The sequence below is a fragment of the Antedon bifida genome, chromosome 6 (assembly GCF_963402885.1).
Source record: "Antedon bifida chromosome 6, ecAntBifi1.1, whole genome shotgun sequence".
NCBI classification, from domain to species: domain Eukaryota; kingdom Metazoa; phylum Echinodermata; class Crinoidea; order Comatulida; family Antedonidae; genus Antedon; species Antedon bifida.
The window spans coordinates 21,372,369-21,391,288 of NC_136231.1; the positions used below are offsets into that span (position 1 = coordinate 21,372,369).

At 32.6% G+C, this 18,920-nt stretch overlaps 2 protein-coding genes across 3 annotated transcripts in view; one reads left to right on the top strand and one right to left on the bottom strand.

Moving 5' to 3' along the window:
- LOC144844788 (uncharacterized) overlaps nt 1-8,101 on the top strand; it is a 65,650-nt gene extending 57,549 nt beyond the window's left edge. Inside the window, exons 49-60 of the mRNA XM_078701850.1 lie at nt 257-373; nt 1,339-1,452; nt 1,917-2,033; nt 2,148-2,261; nt 2,606-2,719; nt 3,117-3,233; nt 3,684-4,031; nt 4,292-4,399; nt 4,686-4,805; nt 5,264-5,374; nt 5,573-5,686; nt 6,226-8,101. Coding sequence (XP_078557976.1) covers nt 257-373; nt 1,339-1,452; nt 1,917-2,033; nt 2,148-2,261; nt 2,606-2,719; nt 3,117-3,233; nt 3,684-4,031; nt 4,292-4,399; nt 4,686-4,805; nt 5,264-5,374; nt 5,573-5,686; nt 6,226-6,521 — 1,790 coding nt within the window. The 3' untranslated portion in view covers nt 6,522-8,101. The remainder of the gene's footprint in view (nt 1-256; nt 374-1,338; nt 1,453-1,916; nt 2,034-2,147; nt 2,262-2,605; nt 2,720-3,116; nt 3,234-3,683; nt 4,032-4,291; nt 4,400-4,685; nt 4,806-5,263; nt 5,375-5,572; nt 5,687-6,225) is intronic.
- A 395-nt stretch (nt 8,102-8,496) lies between these two features.
- On the bottom strand, nt 8,497-18,527 carry LOC144844794 (membrane-spanning 4-domains subfamily A member 8-like). 2 transcript variants are annotated; one of them, XM_078701858.1, is made up of 7 exons: nt 18,396-18,527; nt 16,632-16,849; nt 14,447-14,509; nt 13,595-13,771; nt 11,702-11,824; nt 10,786-10,852; nt 8,497-10,375 (listed from the first exon to the last, which is right to left on the bottom strand). In XM_078701858.1, exons 2-7 carry the CDS (start codon nt 16,812-16,814, stop codon nt 10,110-10,112), a joined length of 879 nt encoding a protein of 292 aa, XP_078557984.1. In that variant the 5' UTR covers nt 16,815-16,849; nt 18,396-18,527; the 3' UTR covers nt 8,497-10,109. The 2 variants fall into 2 exon arrangements, with proteins under 2 accessions (XP_078557984.1, XP_078557983.1); XM_078701857.1 differs by having other exon boundaries at nt 18,344-18,520.
- Nucleotides 18,528-18,920: the final 393 nt, after the last annotated feature.

An 18,920-nucleotide genomic window follows, 5' to 3' on the forward strand; every position in this document is an offset into this window, starting at 1 on the left:
AATGACATTGTAAAATGTGAATGTTAAACTAACTGGAAATCATTAATCTGTCCTTGTTTTTATTGAGTCTGTGCGAAGGGGAGTTTCATTTATTCAATGTAGCTCTACTATTTTAATGACATTGTAAAATGTGAATGTTAAACTAACTGGAAATCATTAATCTGTCCTTGTTTTTATTGAGTCTGGGCAAAGGGAAGTTTCATTTATTCATGTAGCTCTACTATTTATGAAAAAAAAATGTGAATTTTTAAACTAGCTGGAAATCATTGCCAATCTAACCCATGTTCAAATGGTGGTACGTGTGTGATCGATGCTGATGGTGGCTACTTATGTCAGTGTCTATTTGGCTTTAGTGGCACACACTGCCAGATAAGTATGTTTTACGTAGTGCATTACTTTCGAGCTATTTTTTTTATTTTTTTTTTTAAATTATAGTATAGGCGTAAACAGGTGTACTATTAGTATTAGATTATCTTTTTGTTTGTTTTCATTCAATTTTCAGTTTATTCAATTTACAGTGTTTTTTAAACTTTTTTAAACATTTATTTATAGACGTAAAACACCTATTAAGGAGACACCTTCAGGACCACACAAAGTGTCCCCTGAATATGTTTGAGCATATACTGCATTGGCCCTCATTCTTTTCACAGCAAGTGTCCCCTTAATTGGTGTGTCCCCTGAATATGTTTGAACATATACTGCATTGGCCCTCATTCTTTTCACAGCAAGTGTCCCCTTAATTGGTGTGTCCCATGAATACTGGTGTCCTAAAGGAGGGGTTCTATACTTTTGTCATAAATGTTTTATATTGTTTGATGGTTTTGCATGATGAATAATATTAAATGCTTGACATGTTTTCTTTAAAAAAAACTGTATTTTTAGAAGCATATCAAAAGAAGATTTTCTCACTTTTTTAAAAACTATTTTTATATCAACTGTTGTTTTAATTGTAGTATTCAGAGATACAGTATATGTTTTAACTTTTTGCTTAAATCTTATTTTATGTGTTTTAATAGTAACTATCACTAAGCCATGTTTAGTGATATATTAAGAAGAGAACTATAAACTTGAATTTGATATTTATTTATACTGGGTAACCTCTTCAATCAAAGACTGGTCTCCCAGAGGGCCCAGTTATGATAGTGACTATGTGTACTAATACACTTGTATATAGACTTTGTATATCAATCAATCAAAACTTTATATCATCAATAAATAATTAATTAATCAATCAATTATTAATATAGAAGTAGGCTTAGAACTACAACTGATATTGCTTTTCAAGATCTCGCACGATTTCATCTGTTTAAATATCGTTTCTTTTATATTGTATTATAGCAAGTCATTCATGTTCAAGTAGCCCCTGTCAGAATGGTGGTACATGTGTAGCATCAGATTTAGGTTACATATGCACATGTAGAACAGGTTATACCGGTACACATTGTGATGAAGGTAAGTACTTTAAGCCTAAGTCTACAATAGTAAACTTTCAATTCATAAAACATTACTTAGATAATGACAAAATACGCAAAGAAAAAATGATTCCACTGATCATGATCAAGCCATTAACATAAATACTTATGATGATAATTAAGTCACAATATATTAGTTGTATGAATGCCAGTGGCGTAATGCAGTTACCCGAGGCCCCTGGTTTAAGAGTCCTAAATGGCCCCTTATGTTGGAGGCCTTGGGCGTTTTTAGCCCGTTTACAACATATTTCAAAGCCCTGCTCATGGGCCCCTTTAAGCTCCGGTCCTCTGAGTTTAGCCAGTGAGCGCTCATAGTTGTTACGCCACTGATAAACGCCTTTTTGCAGAGGGTGGCTGTACATGAGTACCAAATAATTGATAATTATACAGTACCTTTACCACAGTATTATTCTCTTGTAATCTTTTTTTTTATTATTTCATTAGATGATTCAATATGTGATATTGCCCCTTGTCAGAATGGAGGAGTGTGTATTTTAGCTGGTGATAGCTATATTTGTAATTGTAGTATAACTGGCTTTATTGGAACACATTGTGAAATACGTAAGTCAAAGCAGTTTTAACTCTCTAAATAATGAACATTTATTACCTAACTAATATTATTTATCAATTATGTTGAATTCAAAATTAATTGGTTTGCAAATTCTGTTTCCATAGCGACAAATAAATGCAGTGAGAGCCCTTGTTCGAATGGCGGCACATGTACAAACTACATCAGCACATATGTTTGCACATGCTCAGTAGGGTACACTGGAACAAACTGTGATTCATGTAAAGTATTTTGTCTACCTTCATTCTTTATAATAGATATGGATCAAATTGCCTTTTTACATGGCATTCAATTTTATATGAAAGCAACAGATATATTAAGTTATATTTGATCTAATATAAAACAAATTCTGGTTAAAATTATGGTCCTACAGCTTCACCTAGAGGCAGCTACTAAGAATTATCACATACATTGATAATTGCTGCTCCATAGAGTAGAAAACAGAAAGGTGAAGTGAAACAATTATTTAATGATGTAGAAATAATGTAAAAAATACGAGATCAAATTATTATTTGGTGAATACCTAGATTGCTTATTGGTTGGTTATTCTGTTATTTTTTTATAGTGATAGACAATTGTGAATCATCTCCTTGCCTGAATGATGGAGTGTGTTCTAGTAATCTTGGTTTTTTCACATGTTTTTGTCAAGAAGGATTTGGAGGAGCAACATGTGAAAACCGTAAGTTATGCACTGTACTTGGTGACTGACATGCTTGCTTGCCAATCTCAGGGTCCTTGGATCAAATCCTGTCAGAACTACAATAATATATTTAATTAAACATGTTTAATTTTTCCAGACCAGACGACTCAATGGGTCTTTTCTAAAGCTTTGTCTACACTATCAAACTTGATGTGACAATAGAATGTGATGTGCCCATAGATGGACATTTGGGCACATCACACTTTTTTAGTGTAGACAGAGATTGTCAACACTGTCCAAGACCTTTAATAATCAAAGTTGTCTGTATACTGTAAATATGCTAAAAAACAAACACAGAGGCCCAAGAATGAAAATTATTACCATATGGGTTTGTTGATGAATTTATTGCATAATATTAGACGGTCTTATTTTGCAGATTTGATAGATCCATGTGGAAGTAACCCATGTCTTAATGGTGGAGTGTGTAAAGAAGAAAACGAAGGCCACACTTGCTCCTGCCCTCAGCAGTACAATGGATATAACTGTGAACATGGTATGATAAACAAATAGCTCATTTCCTTGCTCACAAGCTAAAAGCTTTAAAACATAGAATATGATAAGCAATAATAACTCTACCTTTTCTAACCATATATTTGATATAAAATTCGCGGTACACCACATAGTTATGAAAAGAACTGTTGAGTTTCTCGACGTTTCGATCAATATACTTTGATCATCCTCATAAAACTTTATATCAACCAGATTTTTAAATATACTGGTTTTCTCTGGGAAGATATTTTACTGTGTTTTTTCATGGCAATAAACAATAAAACTATGCCGATTAGTCTGCTTTTATTCCGGTTTTCTTCAAAATTGATTGTTGTTTTTAGTTTCAAGGCTATTATTTTTCATGGGTTTCACAAGCGCCTTGAGCACTTTTTGGATATGTGCACTTTATAAATAAAATAGAAAATTAAAATGACTTGTATCTTCTTTGTTGCAGCAACTGAATGTGGTGGTAGTGTTTTAGTCAACACAGATGAACTTAAAATCACATCTCCAAACTACCCTGAAAACTACAATGAAAATCTACTCTGCAAGTGGATCATATACTCAGACCCCACAACTCTCATAATGGGAAGCTTAGAAGACTTCAGTACAATCGGCCCTCTTGATTGGATTGATGTGTTTGATGATGACGTCGTTGATTCTTCTAAGTTATTGTTGAAGGCATCTGGGAGTACAATGCCTGAGCCCTTTATCTCGTCTTCTAATACGTTGCTAATTATCTTTAAAACAAATTCTATGGATAATTCTAAAGGATTTTCACTGAACTTAAATCAAGTTCCAGGTTAGAATATGGCATTTTTTATATTTTTGGTTAGGAGTTAATACTAACTCCAATAGAAATTTACAAAAACTACTACAGTACATTACTACTATTATGTTCAATAAATATGGCTTTACTTACAGTTAATAATAATAATAATATTTATTCGGCAAAAGTTCATAAAGTACAATTCTTCTTGCCAGGAGCAAGTAATAGGCATGAGCCCAAACAGAAAACTGCTCTTACTCCATCACATATTAAAAGCAAGCATTTTTTTCCAGATTACTGTATTCAAAATCCGTGTCTGAATAATGGAAATTGCATTAATAATGGAGTTGGATTCAAATGTGAATGTCCATTGACGTACACTGGAGATACCTGCCAAACATGTAAATACAATATGCCATCTTTCTACATAAATATAATAGTAGAATGATGCCGGTGAAATAATCCTTTTTTTTAAGTTTATTAGTGATCACACATAAATACAAATAATGACAATGTCATGACCATTTTGAGCTTGAATTTGAACACTTTTAAAAAAGCACCCGATTCACAATGCAAATATCCTAGGCCTACCCTGGTATGAACATGATTTATGGTAATACCTGGAGTTAAAAAGATTGCAGCACTAATGACATTTAATAATGTAAAATTACATATGTTTTGTTACAGATGTTGGCTCATGTCATAGTGACCCTTGTCAGAATGGGGGTGAATGTTTTCATGATACAACTACTGATCGTACTGTGTGCACTTGTGCTGAAGGATGGAAAGGAACATACTGTGATCAAGGTATAAAATCAGTTTTGTCTACTACAGAATATATAAACAAAATTATAAAAAGGAAAAGGTCTTACCATTCCTGTTACATTAGCTCTGAACTCTTATATCCCAAAAAATTGTATTATTTAAAAATCTCCATGTCCTAGACCCGTGGCTCTTTAGTTGGATATCAAAGCACATTTTGTTATATTTTAATTGTAAATGTGATTGTCATTACATGAATGAATGAATGTATTTTTATACCCTAATGTTTATATACTTTTTAATGTAATAATATTTTATAAATGTTTTGTATTTGATTGTGTATTAAGATAAGTCCATATTTATTTTATTTTGTTGCACATCTCTTGAGAATTGTGCCTCTGTTATAAAAGAGAAACAATAAAGTTATTATTATTATTATTATTATTATTACATACACATTTTGAGTTGGTTGGGCTTGGATTACATAACAACATCTTTTTCAGAGGTAAATCCGTGTGATAGTTCACCTTGTATAAATGGTGGTGAATGTAGTTATTCTGGCAATCTTTACCAGTGTGCCTGTACGGATAACTTCATTGGTGTTAATTGTGAAAGTAAGTTTTGGTTTCATTTATATTCATTTGTCCATTATATGTATAAAGCCCCCAGTACAAATAGCCTAAACATCATTAACTGGATTCTGTATATTAATTGAAATATCTATTTTCAGGGAATGTATTTTGGGATGGGCTGAGTAGGCTATAAACATCAGTCATTTGTCTATAATAAATCCAAACTTTATCTTGTCTTAGCTTTAGGTCAATGTTCCAGTTCTCCCTGTCATAACTCCGGCACCTGCTACCATATCAATAATGTATACATCTGTGATTGTATGCCAAACTATTCTGGAGTTAATTGTGAGATTGGTAAGTTACTATTTTTGCTAATTTAGATCAGTGTCTTAAGCTCTGTCTACACTATCAAACTATGACAAAAGTGTGATGTGCCCAAATATGGTAGTGATATGATGATGTCATGTCCATACAGTATATGGTCACATCACATTTTTATGTCACATAAAGTGTTATAGTGTAGACAATGCTTAACCTCATGCCTTCATTCACATTTAGAAAATGTTCTCACTCTGAAATACAGTAAGGGTGTAACTGTATCTTTGGTGGTGGAACAGAATTGTAGAAAATTGGAACAGATACAACAGTGATACTGGATAATTCAGTGTGGGGCAGAAATCAAGACTTAAATGTTTGATGGGATATTTACTAGAGAGTAACTCTTCTGCCTCAGCGAGAGGTTCACCCTCTTTCCAACCTAAACCCCAGCCTCCTTGCAGGTTAATAGCTACATTGCAGGCCAAACATAGATTAAATGTATCATCACATTCAGTGCATTTTAATATAAAGAGATAAACACTGCACAATATTATAAATACTTGTTTTCGTTTCAGGTGATTCAACAAGCACATCTGAATCATCAACATTTGGATCACTAGATACAGAGGTGTGGGTTATAATTGGTTTGGCTTTGGTTGTTTTTATTGTTGTTGCGGGACTTCTAGCGACATTGTTCTGTTTAAATAATAAACCTGATAAGAATATGCAACAGACTGGTGAAGAAAATTGGAATTTAGAAGATGATTCTCCCACAGTTTCAGTAATAGACAGTCCTATGACTGCTACGCCACCTCAAGTGAGACGCTTATCACCTAGATATGCACAAAATGCGTCGGTATATAGAGTATAGCAGGAATAGTGTTCTGAAACTAGCATACTAGGATGTAGTGTAATTATGTAAAAACAAAAGATAATAAAACGTATGATAACATGATCAATATCATTTTCCAAAAATATTTCAATAATTTGTGTATTTACATGCACTTTATTATTAACATATTCATTAGGACCACTTTGGAAATCAGTACATTTGTATTGAAAGTGTATTTCAGTTTAAAGAAAGAACAAATAAATAAATAAATAAAAATTAATCCCTTTTCATTAATTTGTGAGATTTATACAAGAGGGAAACATGAATTCTTAGGTTTCATTATATGCAATTTCCTGTATACATGAGTATCACATGTGTTGTTTATTTAATTTTAATCAATTGTCAATACATCAATTACATCAATTGTCATTACATCAATTGTCATTACATCATTTCCATAAAAACCTTTTGAAAAGTCAATATCCTTAAATATATTGACTTTAGTGAAATACTATAGTGTAAGGAAAATATTTCACTTAAGTGTGATTAAGTGATACGACCACTGGTTCATTATCATGAATTCAAAATCTCTCTATGTGTTTGTTTACCAGTGATTCTCCAAAAGCAAAACAATCGCATGCAAGTTGTACATAAATAAACACATTTAAATTATTTGTACATTAATATCTAGTCTTCCATAAATAAATAGTGATGACATGCAATACTTAATTTCATTTTATGCACATTGTCCCAAGATTTAACAAATTAACCATAGTCAGTGGGATGGTATCCGTGTATAACTAGTGTAAAAGGGTTACAAATACATTTTTTTCAATGTTTAGCTATTTAAAGTGTATTGTTGGTGTTTAAAACAGTATTTAAAATGAAATGCATAACAGTGTATTTTTGCAGATAAAAAGTCTCTATTATGTATAGAGGAAAATGGAATAGTCCAGGTACTGTCAAATTGATAAGAAAGCAAATATTATATTATTACTCTATACCTCATTGTATCTATTTACAAAAAGTAATTTTAAATCTAATTTTTTTTAAATAAGATTGTAAATATTTTTTAAACGGTATCTAACTGGTTCAACAAATTCAACATGTTATTTTCTTTAAAATATTTTGTGTGTAATATTACTTATTTTTTACTTATATTATTTTGTTTCATAATGAATGTACAAATTGATATATTATGATATAATTTTATGACATCTTCTTTTGCATTACTTAATTTAGATGTTAAGTTAAATATACTAACTATGATGTTAGTTATCAAAAACTAAAGGTTTTTGGGTTGTATTATTATATTTACCAGATGCAATATTTTACACAGTAAAAGATTTGGATGTGGCGTCCAAATTGTATGGTATACATTTTGTTAACTAGTTCTTTTGTAATTTACAAATTATTAAATTAATGGAAACTGATATTAATAAATTATGATTTTAATCATTATTTTAAAGAAATAGTTATTTGTAAATGTTTGTAAGTTAGAAATGAATGCAGTATTTTGCCAACAAAAATTAATTTGAATTGCCTCATGTAATCTCATAGGTGTCTGATCATTGCGGACGACAGCCATTTTGACTGTCAGTTATGGAACACAAGGGTGTTGGGGGTTATGAGTTGGTTCTACCTATGGAAATTTGATTATGTGATCCTGTCACTAATATACTCATAAACTGCATAATGAAAGTTCTCATATGAAAGTTAGTCAAAATTACATTGAACATACAAACTAGACAGAACCTGCAGGGTTTTGCAGAAGCAGTGGCAGCATGGATATAAAAACGAGAGAAGAGTCTCAAACATTTAAAATTGAACCTAGATTCCTCACTGTAGTACCGAGCTAGTAGTTGAGCACATAAAATTTCCCTTCCAATCGGACAGAAACTATTCAGTATTGGTAAAAATAAATATTAATTATGCTGAAGTATAGAATGCATCCTTGAGATGCTGACTTACACAGGTGGCCTTTATCTCTCATACAGACATACACAAATAGGTATACGATTTATAAAAAACAATATTTATTAGAAGAAAATCATCTGAATACATAGCATTGAATACGAGTATTTGTATATTAGTTTTAACTTCTTACTATAATGTTTAAAATCTATTTCTACAAAAGATTTGGAATACAATTAGCTGACAAATATCCTATGGTTATTAGTATATAGCGGACACACAATACCCTTGTACACAGGGCAATTGCGTATTGTGTATTTGTTTCTTATAAATTAGTGGATATCAGGATTAATTTGGAATATAATGTTAGCATTACTATTAGATACAATACAACAGGGAATATAAATCACCACACTGAACAAAAAACCAGAAAGACTTACACTTAACTATGGTATACCAAAACACAGCAAAATATATGGAAATGTTAACTATGAGGAATGATAGGGAAAATGAATACAGTATTATGTTTATGATATCAACATGATGGTGAAGATAATGATGGAAAATTGTTTTGATTTTGAACGTGGATGATGAATTGCTTAGTCACACAAAAAATAAATACATAAAAATAAACAAAATACATATAAATATATATAAAAGATGTAAATACTACTATTAGTTGGAATATTAAAATTTGGTATATATATAAATTAAAATTGTTCAAACCTGTATATTGAGCTAACACCAAGTAGTTTAAATTTGAAACATTATTAGTAAAAAAAACCCTTTTTTTAACTGCACAAATATAAGATTTTGACCCCAATTTTGACACAGCGATTACAATATATCATGACAGACATGTCATGTTGTCATTCACTTGTAAAGTTTATCGATATACAGTAACAATTTGTTACATACATTGTTGCCTACGTAGCAATATAGTTTCATGAAATTTACACACCAATTTATCAATAAATAAAAAATATGTATATTTTTATTTGCATAGCACACTCAAACTGAGTGTGTACACTCCTGTGTTTATAACCAGTTTATGTGATGAGATCTAATAAGCAGTATTCTGTATACATTTTAATTTTATTGATTTCCTTCCTCGTATACAACATCATAAATTGCTGTCTATCAGAATCCACAATGATTTTCACCAATACAGAAGCAGCAAAGAAGTATTTTTGCATATATTTTTTCCAATATAGGAGATTACTACGTTATCATATTCATAAACCTCTCTATTTATTAAAGTATTCACAACCAAAATTAAGTAAATTCAAATTGAAATTAGATAAAATGAAATGTATTGAAATGTATGGAACATAAACAGTTAATCAATTTGCCATGATTATATTAAAATACATTACACAATGATAGTACCAAATACACATGAGCATCATGATTAATATATTAGAATGCACCAATGCATAATAGAAATTACCTACAAAGTGCTTAATACTATGCAATTTACTTACACCAATATACAAACTACGTGGTTTCTAATAATTGTGCCACAATCGAGGGAAGAAGGAATAATGAAGAGACATTAGAGCACCCCTAATGAAACATAATTTTGACAATTATTAAAATGGTTAAAATGCTACCCATCAAGATACAGTTTTTCTGAATAATGTTAAACTTTAAAACTTTTTTTGTTTACGATTAGTGTTACTAAACAATCAAACCGATCAAAAGAAAAGTATTTTATTTAGTATTTAGTTCATTATAAGCAGGTGGATTACCATGTGCAGGTTGACCTGGCAACTGATCAGGTTGACCAGTAGCTGGGTAGTGAGCAGGTTGACCAGTAGCTGGGTACTGAGTAGGTTGACCTGCAGGAGTGTATTGAACAGGTTGACCAGCAGCTTGCAATTGAGGTTGTCCAGCTGGATATTGACCACCTGGATAAGGTGCAACAGGTTGTTGGTAATACATCGGTGTGCTTAGAATCTGAGTTTGAGGAGGATACACTAAAAGACAAAATGCATTAGGTTAAAAAAGACAGATTATTTATAAGTAAACAAGATTGTAATATACTTGCATTCATTTATGTAAATACAATGATAGGTTGAAATGGAATTACACATAATTAGCGATGCAAAACGTCATCACTGGATTGATCCTGTGACGACAGTAAATGTAGACTGCTGTTGATATTGTCTTTTTATTTCTCTCAGTAATATGTGATATCCCCTATGTGCTGAGGGAATATACAGTCCTGAGAGAACAATAGTTCCCACAGAGGATATCAAATTTTATATTACACCTGTAAGCAGGCAACATCTGTACATTAACTACTGTATTTTTAATCTATACAAAAATATATTTTAAACAATTAAGGAAGGTAATTAAAAATATGATTGGAAATAAATTAAAATACCTGGTCCCATTGGTTGTACATAACCACCAGCATGGACTACTACTGGCTGTCCAGAACTATACATCACCTAAAAGATAAATTTACAAATTGTAATTTACATAAATTATATTGGTAATAAATTAGATAGTTTCATAATTCACAATTATGACTGCAGCCAGTAATATGTACTTTACTTTTAGACTGACTGAGGCTTTCATGGCACAAAGTATGACTGTTTTAACAATAGGGGATTGATTTGGGTTGATGTGGAAAGGAGTCCATGTCTACATGGGTGGGAAATACAAGGTATATCAGCTTTTCACTTTAAAGTGTTGACCCGCCAGTGAACATATAGTATGATGTAAAAGACCTTCTGGTGCTTATACATTGCCCAATAGCCCATGCATACATCTTAGATTAGACAATGGATAGACATATAGTTGGTGTCTCAGAGTCCCTGACCACTTGTTTCATATAACCTTCATTAAGCCACTGAATCTGATTGAATCATGCTGTTTGCTATTTACGAAAATAGGCTATTTCCAAAAAATCAATGCAAGATCATTCTTCTTCATGATTTTGGTATTGCAATGCTATGACGTCATACGTACACTCTAAAATGCTACTGTACATGTTCAATTTTGAAAGTATAAAAAAAAATCCAATGATTTCCACCACCCAAGCAGTCTGGTTGATGAATCAGAGAATCACAGAAAGTCTCTCTAAATACTTTCATGAGCCGATTTGATTGATGGGATACTGTAGACTTGATTATGAACAAATCAATCAATATTTTTTTTTCAAATATCTAAAACGCCCTACAAACAAATTTTAATCCAAATATTAAGCACATATACATATATATAAATATATATTTTATATATAAAAACTACTCTGAGACCCCAATATTACATAAGTATACCTGCTCTCTACTTACATGTTGATTTGATCTTGGAGGGCAGCACAAATCAGGTGACAGTACACACACAGCCGCAATGGAAAATGCAAATTCAAGTATACCAAGAACAATCAATACTGCATCTATTGCAATCTCAACATTCTGAAACAAAAAAAAACAATTATTATTTTTGGAAATGTATACAGTAAATAACCAATAACCAGCTCTATAATAGCCCATCCTAAACGTTAATCTATAACTATTATACAGATATTGACTGCTTAGAGGTTAAATATAAGATTTGACATCCCTGAGGGAATGATATTTTGTTCGAGGGAATATATATTTCCCGAAGCGCTAGCTATGGGAAATATATATTCCCCGAGAACATAATATCATTCCCTAGGGATGTCAAATCTTATATTTTACCGATATAAAAGGCGATATCTGTTATAGTATATAGCCAACAACAAGTAGAATATCTGCTGGGTAGGGTAGCTAGGCTAGGCCTCCTTTTTGTATTGTATGTAAACAAGCCTGCCTAGACACCTTACCTTGCGAAGATAATTACTAATTAATGATTCCTTGGCAATAAAATATTCACTAAGACCTAGGTCGTTTAAATAATAACAGAAGAATTTCCATCAATAAGCCTACATTAATAACAATAATATTATTATCAGGTAGGCCGAATAAATAATAATTCGTCTTCTTCGAGCCGAATCACTGGACGCGTTCATTACGCCGCGCGTACCGAGTTACTACTGTGAGTATTAACCAATCACGGTCTTTCATCACATCTAGGGAGGACTAATAACAAATGAAGGCGCTATGTATGCATAGTTTAAATAGTTTAGTTTATTAATTTCTTCAAGCAAATTGCGTAGCGCGGCGTGTAAAACGTCTTGTAATGGTGTGGACAAATCGTCGCAAGTTCAAGTCTCAGTAGATGACTTTGTTTATTTATCACCAAACGCGAGTGTTGCTACATGAAAATTACCAATCAATATCATCGTACTCGAGAATTTGCTGGATTTTATATGTTTAATGACAGGGACACGATAATTACGCGAAAATTACTCAGTCAATATCATCATACTCAAGGATATATACGATTTACGATCCTCGCAGCGGTAGTCATGTGATGCAGTTTCAACCAATCACGTTCACGTATTTACATAGTCTATGTAATATGATTTGGGGTAGAGTACTTATTAAAGCCCCCTTCCCTACAATTTGTGACGTTTTGTAAAAATAATACATATATATTACTTTAAAAACATTAAACCATGTCATTCCTTGTCTTAAAGGTAAATTATGATAAAAAGTGAGAAACAATGCACTACCTAAGTAGCTCGCGGCGATCGACCTCTCGTGGACGGTCTTAGGCCTAGCCTAGCTAGGCTTAGTTTTGTAGGCCTAGCTGGTAAACATCGGTAACGTACGAACATCGTACGCTAGCTATATACCTAGCCTGAAGTTGTATAGTTGCTGCATTAATTGTCTTTCTATTTTTGCCAGACTCAGTTGATACAAATTGGGGAAAACCCGGTATTTTCACGATCGATCGAAAAGTGGGCGAATTACAGGTGAAAAACAAAAATATCAATCCGCGCGCAATGCATTTTGGGATTTATAGCGGGCCGCTATAATTATTAGAATCGACTTATTTTTCACATTTTTAACCGTTTAAAGATAAAGTTATCGCAATAGGACCATATAGTATTATTTTTACATTAAATATAGTTTGTGATCTTAAATTAGATCTAAAAAACGTAGGGAAGGGGGCTTTAAAATCATGAAATATGGTGATGAGAGCACCAAGTAATGACAAATTCATAGTAGTAATTTTATTAAAAAAATGTAAAAATATTTGGTAAATTTGATCGAAGTGAACAAAACAAAAGAACAAAATTAAAAAGAATTAATTACACAGTCATAATAGTCAGGATAGTAGGATCCATAATAGTAGGGGTAGTTGTTGTAGTTGTAGTAATAAGTGCAATGCTCATTGTATCCTTCCTCTCTTGCTGCAGCTACACTCATCCACAGTATTTGATCAATAGAAAACACAATGGAGATGATACTCATGACAAGTCCACCAACAGCCTAAAAAAGAAACAACATTATGAAAAACTGCATAATTACATGATGATGATGATTTGTATATTAGTGAACATATATATGATGTGCTTCATGTTTGTTGATGTATCACACACACACAGGTATATTAATATGCAAGGCCGTAGAGAGAGATTAAAAACAGATGAGGCAAAGATGCTTTAAATATAATTATCAATGACCTCTGCTGGGGAATTGGGGTAGTGTGTAGTGAACATTGACAATCTCAGATGAGGCCCTCGCTTCGTCTGTCTTATGCTGGCTACAGCACTGTATTGGGGTGGTGTACAATTCCATTGTAGCAGTCTTATCAATACAAAATGGCAAATTTGAAGTTCTGTTCTGTTCTGTAATCTGTTTCATAGGATATCGAGGGAAAACATGGTCGTACAATTACTTCAATAAACTGTAGATTATTCACTAGGCATCAGCCCTCAACATGAGGAAAATGTTTGAGATTGTATAGTCTTCACTGACCAGACATCTTGTAATAAAAGTGTTAATTACACAGCCCAGGACCATACATGATAATATGATTGATTTGATGATTATATATTTTTATTTAGCCTTTTTGTAGTATTTTATTTAAAACAACAATATTGTGTCCTGGGAGAAAATAAACTGAAAGCATGTTATGAGTGGAAAGTGAAGTACAATACTTACAGGGCATTTGTTGGCTGTGCGTTTACCTGCTAAAACACACAGCATTCCGGCACACAAAATTATCTGAAACATAAGACAAAAAGGTGTAAAACTGTCATTAAATTTCATTTCAAATGTCATTTCAACATTAATACCCAGTATTAAATCTAGCAATCTGAATCATATAGTAGAGGGTAATACAGTATAGGTATGTCTCATGAATAAGGTCATGAATGATGACCTGTACCTGTAGTACATGTACATTAAACATTTGAATGACTATAACCAGTTTTAAAAGAATTTTTATTTAAACCAATGTTATAACAGTATGTGAAGCGCCGTTGATTATGAGCTTATCATAGAAATGGGCGCTATGTAGGTCGTGTAAAATGTTAATGTTATGTTGTTTATAAATGTTGTACCCACAGCCAAATGTTTAATGGGCCAAGAGGTACTGTAGTAGCATAATTTGAATAATTTAAAGTAAGTAGGCCTAATAGGTTTATAAATTTGTTGGAATGGAGATAATATTTTCATTTGTTCAACACTCAATTCATGATGAAATCAGCACAATAACCGACTTTGGAACAGTACATTTATGGGGATAATTTGATATTTGTTGAAAGCATGAATATACTATTTTATACAGCCAATCTTTTCAACTCAAATTCTCACCTATTCAAATACTAAACAGTCATCCTTTGTTATTTAAACCAATGACTGGGTCACTAACATGACAACATGTTCAAAGAAATGGAATGGAATTAATAGGAAGTCAAATATTAAATTTCAAACATCCTAAATTAAGGTACATAAATGGACATATGATGATGTCATATCACTACCATATTTGGGCATATCACTACCATATTTGGGCATATCACTACCATATTTAAGCACATCACACTTTTTTGTCACATAAAGTTTGATAGTGTAGACCATGGATGTTTTCCTCCACTACAGAGCTTAAATCTGTGAGATTGAAATTTAAATAATAAAAGAAGTTGCTTTATCATGATTGTCAGTCATAGTTCACCATTGTTGACACAAAGTACACTGTGTGTTTATTTGAATACGCTGTAAAAAATGTGGTATTAAATTTCTAGCTTGGAGATGATTGGTGCAGGGTCCTCCTCGGTTGTAATCATGCCTGATGTCTGGATTTATTCTCAGCTCAAACCAAGACTTTGTTTAAAACTTTATTGATTGATATTGATTTATTTTTTTATATTCAAAATAAAGAACAACACATAAAGAATACAAACATAATATGAATTCATACTACGTTGTAATAAAAGTGAGGAAAATATGATTGTGTAGTATACACATGTGTTTATATTTTGTCTGTGAATATTAGCTGGGGTAGGTTTAGGGTTAGAGGTTTCGTGGAAGGCTGCTGTGGTGAAATATTGGTGGAATGCCTTAATAGTAATCATAAGACTTCAAAATGTGGGTGTTCCAGCCCAACTCTGGCCACCACCATTACTTCCATGATACAGTAAAGCCTGGTTTCCATAAAATCGCTACACCGTGTCGCCGACTGCTGTCGCCGACAGAGCGTAGCGATTCTATGGAATTTATCGGGGATCTAGTATGCGAGCGCTAAATATTCTTTGGTACACGCGTATACGGTTCATCGCCGACAAAATCGGCAAAGTTGATCATGGTTGCCGATTTGTTTGCGATGAATCGGGGACACCTTCCCGATGCGCGTCGGAGACATCTGCGCATATAGCGATTTCAATGGAAACGGTGTAGCGATTTTATGGAAACCAGGCTTAACAGTAAACAAATTTGTTATTGGCAAATCTTTTGCAATGTACATAAACTTTGCACTGCAATGCACCTAACACAAGGTATTATCCCCTGCAAAAATAATAATAATAATAATAAAATAATAATAATAATAATAATAATAAAATGGTTATATTTTTTTGTTGCATATACCATTTTGATGTACTAGTTATTTACTGTGACCATGGAGAAACATATTACAAATTCAATTTATTTTTATTATTTGTCCAAGAAAAATAAAATGTTTGGTTTAATTGTACCATTTACAGTACAGTACTTTGTATTGTTATTTAGTGAAATTATTGTGGTTACTACAAGTGAATAATAAAAACTAATCTTATTTTACTCATCTTTATTTTTCAATAATGTTTTGGGGGACAATACATGTTAATCCTACACTAAAATAACTTACTGCTCCAGACCATAATGGATTGCCTCCATAAGCGTAATAGATTGTTGGCAAAGAAACTGCAACTATGCCAAAAATGATAGTTAATCCAGCTGATACTGACAGCAAAGTTCCTACAACAACTTGTCCTTTCTTGGAGCATGTGCGACGAGGTTGAAGATTGCCTTGGGCAACCGTTGAAGACATTTCTTATTGTATTTGCGACAAAGATGAAACAAAATCTGAAAGTTAAAGAACAGTCTAACAGTAATACCCCTTTTACATCAAACTCAGTGTTCATACTACTGTAGGCCTACTCCGGAGGAACTCCGAAGAAACTTTAGGCTGGTGACTGCACCACTCACACTGATGAAAAACTCAGAGGGGACTCCATTCACATCGACCTACTATAGCACCCCAGAGTTTTGAAGTAAAATTGTAACATTATGAAAAGATTATTATTTTATAGCAAACAAACAATATCTATAAGTAAATCACACCTTTGACCGATTTTTTAGGTTGCGAAAAGTAAACTCTTTTTTTTTAAATATTTAAATACCCATTTCCTACAATTTGTGACATTTTGTAAAAGTATAGATTAATGCCTGCATTAATTGTCTTTCTGTTTTTTCCAGAATCCGTTGAATACAAATTGGGGGAAACTTAGGAAATTTAGGAGTCTTCCATTTGTTTTGACCTCACGGTCGATCGAAAAGTGGGTGAATTACTGAACGAAAATATCAATCCGCTCGCAATGCATGTTGGGATTTATAGCAGGCCGCTAAAATTATTAGAATCAACTTATTTTTCACATTTTTAACTGTTTAAAGACGAAAAAAAAATCTCAATAGAACCATAAATAGTATTTATTTTTACATTAAATGTAGTTTGTGACCTTAAATTAGATCTAAAAAACATAGGGAATGGGACTTTAACACAGTGATGTCTGGTGATGTCATTTATTTAAACATTAAATGATTATGAATCTTAACCGAAATTATTCAGATTGGTTTACCAGCTGCATGCACTACTGTAGGCCGAAGTTATACGAATAATAAAAAAAAATCATTGGTCTGTCACACCAAAATCGGTCAGGCCCAAAATCAGTGTGTGGACCATTTATGGCTGCCAAAATCATTTATGGCCGACAAAACCTGTCCGGCCGGACCAATTTTGGCCGGCCAAAAAATCGGTCCAAGCAGTAGGAAGGACTTTTTTGGCTCCAAATATGGTCCGGTCTTACAAATATATGGTTAGCAAAATTAGTCATAATGTAATTCATTAAAAAAAGGCCGCAAATATTCCATTACAGTATTAGTTATTACTCATTGACATTCATTAGTTTAGGCATTATATTGAAAATGACAGGGTTTTATTTATAATTTATCATTTTAATATTACAAATTCAGCCTGTTTAAGTTTTTCTAAATATGTCCTAAGAAAGCCTATATTAATTAGCCCTAGGCCTATATAGGCTAGTAGTAGTATTAATTAAGTAGTCAAGTCGCCCCATACAAAGGAAGCTTAGTTTAGAGTAGGCTTAGCAGGGCTAGGACTAACCTGGCCTGATGATAGGCTTAAGTTAACTAGCTAGGCCTCTAGTCTAGGTGGTAGGCCCGGCCCAACTACCTACTAACTACTACTCTAGCCGCTTTACCCTCTCTCTCTCTCTATTCTCTAGCCGGCCTAGTAGTACTAGTAGGCTAGATAGGATTGTTAATATTATAAAGCCTTACCAAAATCAGATACTGTAATACAAATTCACAAAAATTTTCCTTTTGTGGTTACCTTGTATCCGGCCTGTCTTCTAGCCCTTTATCTATTTGTTTATTGACGACTCCCAACGTAAAAAGAAGTAATAATAAAAAGTGTGGGCGTTTTTACGTAAGGCCTAAATTATTTGTAAACACAACATGCTCCTCTTCGAATCCGAGGTGTTTTTTGGAAACGTAATAAGTACACAACCATGGCCCAACTTATTGCATCATCAACAGCCAATGAAACGCCTTGGATTGGATTGGCATGGCAAGTCACAGAGTGCTGATCTTTCTATTATTGCCAGACGAATTCCCAAACATTATTATATATTAGGCCAGAATAAAATACACGTTGTTGTTATTATGATTGTACTAGAATATAAGTCACACGGTATATTGATTTTTTGAACGAGTTCTAACGCATAATATGAGGATTGACAAATATTTCTTCTTTTTCTCTTTCATGATTTAAACATGCTATTGACAATGACATTTGAAAATAAATTGTACGATATTAGCATGAATAAATATTATTTTTGTCATTAAATAAGACCGT

Bases quoted from the DNA above. Each gene is read 5' to 3' on its own strand.
- LOC144844794 (XM_078701858.1), bottom strand. From the start codon at position 16,814: ATGTCTTCAACGGTTGCCCAAGGCAATCTTCAACCTCGTCGCACATGC. The intron at 11,825-13,594 runs GTAATTAATTCT...TTTTTGTTTCAG, and splicing joins ATCCTGACTATTATGACTGT to AATGTTGAGATTGCAATAGA. The intron at 10,853-11,701 runs GTAAGTAGAGAG...TTTATCTTTTAG, and splicing joins CTCCAAGATCAAATCAACAT to GTGATGTATAGTTCTGGACA.